This window comes from Borostomias antarcticus (genome assembly GCF_949987555.1).
Source record: "Borostomias antarcticus genome assembly, chromosome: 21".
NCBI classification, from domain to species: domain Eukaryota; kingdom Metazoa; phylum Chordata; class Actinopteri; order Stomiiformes; family Stomiidae; genus Borostomias; species Borostomias antarcticus.
The window spans coordinates 17,872,254-17,879,516 of record NC_140254.1 but is presented as its reverse complement, the minus strand read 5'-3'; the positions used below and the strand labels follow the sequence as shown (position 1 = coordinate 17,879,516).

General features: G+C 50.7%; 1 protein-coding gene across 2 annotated transcripts in view; it reads left to right on the top strand.

The window, feature by feature from the left end:
* The first annotated feature begins 251 nt into the window (after positions 1–251).
* Positions 252–7,263, top strand: part of hivep1 (HIVEP zinc finger 1) — a 48,186-nt gene continuing 41,174 nt past the window's right edge. For both annotated transcript variants that reach the window (XM_084455300.1, XM_084455299.1), the window contains exon 1: positions 252–369. In XM_084455300.1, coding sequence (XP_084311426.1) covers positions 330–369 — 40 coding nt within the window. In that variant the 5' untranslated portion in view covers positions 252–329. The remainder of the gene's footprint in view (positions 370–7,263) is intronic.

Below are 7,263 nucleotides of genomic sequence, written 5' to 3'. Positions count from 1 at the left end.
AATGTGTGAGAGGTCGGTCTGGGTCTGTTAGGGCGACGGACGGATGCGTCAGCTGCTACGAGACAGGGTGTGAGGGAAGACTACTCAGGCCTGTTTAGTGTTTCTTGTGTGTGTGTGTGTGTTGTGCTGACACTGACCCTTCCGTGTGTTTGTGTGTGTGTCTCTGTATTATGTATGTGTATGTGTGTGTGTGTGTGTGTTACATAGATGAACCCGGAGTGCGTCCTTGACTGTGCGGGTCTGCGGTTGGCTCCGCCACTCGAGGTCCACCTGCGTTAGACGACCAGTGGAGTCCCGAAGATGTGCGAGTGAAACGGAGATCCAGAACCATGCCGCGGACCAAGCAGAACCACCCGAAGAACCTCAAAGGTACGTCTCTGTCTGTCTGCTGGATCTCTTGAGAAACGAGTGGTGCCCCCCTGGTGAGGTCCTCCTACCGGATCTGTCTTCCAGACCGGGTCTGTGTGGGGCTCAGACCTCATCCGGGTCTTCCAGACCGGTTCTGTCTTCCAGACCGGTTCTGCATGGGGCTCAGACCTCATCCGGGTCTTCCAGACCGGGTCTGCGTGGGGCTCAGACCTCATCCGGGTCTTCCAGACCAGTTCTGCGTGGGGCTCAGACCTCATCCGGCATCCCCCTGCTCTGTGAGACAGTGTAACCCAGCTTTGTGCATGCGTATTAATCAACAACAGGAACTTTTCTTAGGCCTCGCTAACAGCCTTTGATCTTCTCCAATAGCTGTAAAATGCTAATTAGGGCATTATTAGCCTACACTGATATTGCAAAGCCATAGGCTGCGTTCTGAATCGCATACTGCCACTTTTTACCTCTTGGACCCGGCCGTACTCGGATCAGGCGAGACCACCGGTCTCTGGTGGGCAGCTGCACCGGAACACACCGGAACACAATGCCTTGGACCGCTACACCACCACAGACCCCTGTAACAAGGAACTTAAATGTAGCCTAGTTGGGGGGAAAAAACACATACAATTCAATTCTGGGTCTTGCAGCATGATCTTGGTTAAAACAACCTGATAATACAGATTCAGTTGAGTTTCAACCCTGTACTGTGCGTTCATCCATCACATGTGCAGTGCATTCTTCCAGCCAATGCACAGCTAATTCCTAGCATCCTGCACACCAAGAGGGCTGTAGAATCCATTCAAGTTCTACTCACAGATAGATTAAGTAAAAAAGGTAATTTATATAAAATAATTTGTATACCATTTGTATTAGAAATGTTTGCCTGCATGGCTGCTTATGACAAAACAAAATGTTTATATTTCCGTCTGCTTATGACAAGATAAATGCAGATGGTACAAATAACACCCAAATTCCCAGTTTATTCCCGTTAAATCCCATTAATTCCCATAAATTCCCGGCGATTTGGAACGCGGCCATTGTGAGTACCTGAGGTATCGGAGCAGTGATATAGTAGAAATGCACCTGTCCTTTCCAACTTTGAATATTCCCGGGAAAAACTATACAACCCTTCTTGCACATGTGACATAGTTTCCGCTGCGCACAGGATTGTGGGTCAGAATAGCCAGAGAAGTCTGCGGGCGTGCACACTGCAAAATACGACCGCATTTAATAGGATGTGGCATACTATGCATTGGGACATACTGATACTACATCCTCTTTTCGGCGCACTATACAGTATGGAAGTATGCATTTGGGAATGCGGCCATAGTGAGTACCAGAGGCATCGGAGCAGTGATATAGTAGAAAGATCGCTGAATGCACCTGTCCTCGTGCACTATGCAGTGTGTGGGTGTCAGCTGCATGCGGTCGACGGCACGTAGAATGGAAAAACTCTCGTCGATGTCTGCGAGCGTCGGCGAGGTCGGACTTTTGCTACGTAAATAATGCCGTTTCCTCACGACGCATGGACTGGTAGAGAACGGGAGGACATGTCTGGCGGTGGATACACCTACGATGTCTCTGCTTCCCTGAGGTAATGTAATGTCAGTCTAACTGAAAGCGTCTGTCTCGGGTGTCCTCAGGATCACGGTTATGATGATGAAACACATGAGTGTGTTTCTTTAGGGTTAACTTATTGTTATGATTCCAATCTATAGCATGATTTGTGCCAGGCTAAACAAACATGTCAGTGACTACTTGAGGAGAAATCTCTGATGTACAGTAGGGTTATGCTTTGGTTTGTCTTCTTGGGGCCTACTCTCAGAGAATCCTTCCCCTTTCTCTTCTGAACTTACTCAACATTGTTTCAGTCTGAGAAAGATGGTGAACCTCAAGAAAAAGGTTTTGGTTTTGGTGTTTTTGCCCTAGTTGATCACCTCTCTTCCTGGCCCGAGCCCAGGGCTTCTCTGTGCTCTGTGAGACAGGATATGCAGATGGCGCAGCGTGCTATCACATGCTCCGCTGATGTGGATGTCATACCACTGACACTTGCTCACCTCCTTTGAATGTTCTCAGGAACTCTAAGTGAATCTCCGCGTATCGCACTGAGCTGTCACTAGCTGTACTAGCAAACAATTTGAAAGATTGAAAATAGAAATACTATTGCAGAACCAATCCAACGTCTTTAAGGCGGTCCTTCCTAATGGGGCGGTTTTGTTTTGTTTTGATTCTCAACTCCAGTTTGTTTGGAGGACATCATTTCTGGTAAGTTGGGTCCTTCACCCTAATGGAGACGTAGGCAGTGTCTGATTGGAAGCATCGGTTTTCTGCGCTGTTCTAGTGACGGTTTTCAATGACGACGTCTCCAGAATTTCGGTGGAGATCAAGAAAGTCTGGCGTCGCGGGTCCGTTGCAATCATCGAATAGTTGTGAGAAGATAAGGAGAACCAGTTGTGTGGTTCGAGCTCGTGGCTGGTGGAGAAGACGGCCAGAGGCCCTGCCTCCGTTGCCGCGGAGCCATCGGAATTGTACTGAACACAGACTCCATGTTTACACATTTATGTAAAGTCAAGGGAACCACCTTTGCTTGTCCCACAGGTTCCCTCCAAGATGGTGAGTGTGTGTGTGTGCGTGTGTGTGTGCATGTCACCGTCACAGATACAAAGAACTAATTGTTTTATCGACTGTCTCTCCTGACCCAGCCGACTGCACCTCTGGGGTGCACTCAGGTGACGCTAAGAGAGGGTGACAGTCATCTGCGTGTGCGTGCGTGTCTGCGTGCGCGCGCGCGCGTGTGTGTTCGCGGTGTCATCAGGAATGCTATGACGCAGTTTGCGGGTATTAAGGCAGGAAGTGAGGAACTTCCACCCCCTGTCCGAGTCTTTTGTTTACTTTCGTCAAGCAGCTGGTCTCCAAGCAGCCCTGGATGTTCAGCGCTTTCCCTCACCGACTCAGTCTGACTCCTGGACAGCAGACTTGGTTTGACTCTCTGACTCTCTGGACAGTTTGACTCTTTCTGGACTGCAGACTCAGTCTGACTCTCTGGACAGACAGTTTGATTCTCTGGACAGGAGACTGAGTTTGACTTTAGGGATAGCAGATTTAGTCTGACTCTCTGGACAGAGGACTCAGTCCAACTCTTTCTGGACAGCAGACTCAGTTTCACCCTCTGGACAGCAGATTCCGTTTGAGTCTCTGGTCAAACGACTCAGTCCACTCCTGGACAGTAGACTCAGTTTGACTCTCTGACTCTCTGGACAGTAGATTCAGTTTAACTCTCTGACTCTCTGGACAGCAGATTCAGTTTAACTCTGACTCTCTGGACAGTAGATTCAGTTTAACTCTCTGACTCTCTGGACAGCAGATTCAGTTTAACTCTGACTCTCTGGACAGTAGACTCAGTTTAACTCTCTGACTCTCTGGACAGTAGACTTGGTTTGACTCTTTCTGGACAGCAGACTTTCACCGTGGATGTCTACACCTCTACAGAAAAGGAAAATACAGAAACCAGAAAATATGATTATATACGCTCATAGCAGTCATTTGATTTGACAGATCTCATGTCTCAAAGAGCCATTGCATAATGAGCCTGTTGACTTTAACATGATGGTTTTGTCTGGAAAGATCTTTAATAATAGACCATGGCTCCGGTTTATTTGGCGTTTGGTTTATGTGACGTGTTTGGTCTCCATCAGCAGAGTGATTTATGACTCACCTCCGCTCACCCTCCTGGTCTGCTTCCACATAGTCCCGTTTATACGATTCCCCGAAAGAGAGAGAGAGAGGGGGGGAGAGAAAGAGGGGGAGAGGGAGAGGGGGAGGGAGAGAGAGAGGGGGAGAGGGAGAGAGAGAGAGAGAGAGAGAGAGGGGGGGGGGGAAAGAGAGAGAGAGAGAGAGAGGGGGGGGGGGAAAGAGGGAGAGAGAGAGAGAAGGGGGGAGTGAAAGAGGGGGAGAGGGAGAGAGAGAGAGAGGGGGGGGGAGAAAGAGGGAGAGAGAGAGGGGGGGGGAGAGAAAGAGGGAGAGAGGGAGGGAGAGAGAGAGGGGGGGAGAAAGAGGGGGAGAGGGAGAGAGAGAGAGAGGGGGAGAGAGAGAGGGGGGGGAGAAAGAGGGGGAGAGGGAGAGAGAGAGAGGGGGGGGAGACAAAGAGGGAGAGAGGGAGAGAGAGAGAGAGGGGGGTGGGAGAAAGAGGGAGAGGGAGAGAGAGAGAGAGGCCCGGACTTTTGCCAGTCACACCAGCGTCTACAGCTGCATCTCTGCATTCTTCCTGCCCTTGTAAAAGCCCCCCCCCCCCCCCCCCCCCACCCCCCTCAGAGAGACGCGGCGTGTCTGGTCTCTCTGCTCCAGCTCAGCAGGCGGAAAGTGTGAGGATGAACAGCCTCAGGGAAGGCAGGTAAAGTTAACAAGGTGGAAAAATGTTTACCAGGGGGAAAAATACTGGAAATCCCCTCTGCCTCCAGGCCGGTACGCTCAAAGACCTGCACGTCGGCTGGATTAGAAATTCACATGCAGGTTCGTCTGTAAGGTGCACTGGTGAAAACGTAGGCCGGCACATTAATTCCGCTTCAGTGTCAGCTCAGTTTGCTTTGTTAATACCTGTAGGTAGATTTGGTTTGCAGTGCAGTCATCCACACAACACAGAAAGTAAGTAAGTAACATTTTGTTTGTATAGCACTTCTCCCAGAGAGGACTGTGAAAGTGCTTTGCACAGGTCAAAATGCACACAAAGAATCAATGAAATGAAAACACAGGAAACAGGACGACGGTCATAGATATACAGTCAAATTGATTCGATAAACGCCCGTCTAAACAGAAGCGTCTTTAGACCGCAGCTCTCAAGTCCTGAAGAGGATTATTCCACAATCTAGGGGCCACAGACACAAAGGCTCTGTCACATCTGGTCTTGAAAGAAAAAATAGACAACATAATAGAAACATAATAGAAATAAAAGTAGTAAAAGTATCATTTATTTAACATGACTGACCATGAATTGTCACTCCGTGTCCATGAGTTTGAAGGATGGACTCTAGTGTTTATGTAAGGACTCTGCCGGCCAGCTGAAGTTGGTTTACCAGTGGTTTCAGCTGAGAGAGCTGTAACCAGCGGCCTGTCAATGATCCACCCTGCCGCTCTGCTCCCTGACGTCACCGGGGCTGCTGGTTACGCTCCCCAGGGTCACGGAGACACGCCCCTCTGCTCGCTGATCAAAGTCACGCGGTCACCTGGAGAGGGACAGATCTGACCCACTCTCTCATTGTGTTTATGGTCTTAAAGAGACCGTTTTGGCTTCCCTGTTTGGGTCAAGCTTGACCCCACGTTGTGTTTCTTAGTCAACGGGGTCGTATCCTCCGCAGGCCGCGGCCTGGGCCCGCCCCTCTCTGCTGTGTCGTCTCTGGGGTCAGAGGTTATGTGTTTTGCGCGCGCCGGCTCTTCTGTCAGCCCCCGTGTCCCATGATCCCTCTGCTGTCTCGCTGACCTACCCCTGACCCCTACAGTGATCCCCCTAGACTCCGGCCCAGCCGAGGTCAGGGGGTCAGGCCGGGGTCAGGGTACCCTCCGCATCAGCTCCCGTGGGCCCCTGGAGGCCCTCATGTTGACTCCATGTCACAGCGCTGCCAGCAAGACCTTGCCTAGTGGAAAATATCTAACTCTAAATCTATCTCCTGTGTTTTCTTTTATGTATAATACCACATCCCCATATCAATACAACAATCGGCCAATCAGGAGGCACGCAGCGAGTAATTATTGTGTGAAAGTCCGCAGTCAGAGTTGGCCGGTGTGGTGGAGAGGAAGAGTTAACACCAAGACTGCAGCCATGTTGGTTTTTTTTACATGTTGTATCACGCTTAGGCAGCCAAACCAGTATTTCCATACTGTACCTTGAAATTACAGTGAGTGTGAAACCAGCCCGAGATTCACACAAAGGGAACTTCTCTCCCAGTGGCAAGAACAACCCTGGGTTTTTAGCAACAGTTACTACAACAGACAGGCTGGAACTGGCTCTGGGACGTCTGCTTCACTTAGTGGTATCCTCAGAGAAGCTTTCACTTAGGGAGAGAGAGAGAGAGAGGGAGGGAGGGAGGGAGAGAGAGAGGGAGGAGGAGAGAGAGAGAGGAGGAGAGGGAGAGAGAGGGAGGGAGAGAGGGGGAGGAGGAGGAGAGAGAGAGAGAGGGAGGGAGAGAGAGGGAGGGAATGAGAGAGAGGGAGGGAGAGGGAGAGAGAGGGAGGGAGAGAGAGAGAGAGAGAGAGAGAGGAAAGGGTTGGGCGAGCGAGGGGAGGAATTTTTTAGCGCCATATTTTGCATGAATGAAATTTAATACAGTGGAAAGAAAAAAAACAAACAGAGCTGAGCTGCTCACTTTGCCATCCTGACGGGTAAACAAGTGAGTTTTCAGCGCTCGGGCTGATAAAGCTTTAACTGGTAGCGGCCGCCAGGCGCTTCTGAAAATGACCGAAATATATACTTTAACAACGGAAAGCATGACCTGCTTCTCCATCTCAGACTCCTGACATCCTCGGGGAGAGAAGAAGCCTACCTTTTTTTTGTTCTCTCTCCTGCCGGGTCTGGGTCGTGAACCGTCCGGGTCGTGAACCATCGGGGGGCGCGGTGACAGACGGCCAGGGGGGGCGCCGGCGTCGCGTTAGCGAGGGAGGGGTGGTCCAGATGCTGACAGGCCCACCGGGCAGGTCCAGATCCACCATGGAGCGGAACAGGAAGACTTCCACGCCCAGGAACAGCTGCTGTTCAGGAAACTCATTAGTCAGTCGGCCCGTCTGCTGACGAGTACGAACCGCTCGCCGATGGCAGCGCGTCGCTCAGGTAAGCTTGTTATCGGGCGTCTTCAGGAAGGAATGTCGTTCAGGTCAGGCTGATGGATCGGGCGGTTTTCTAAGCTGTGCTCC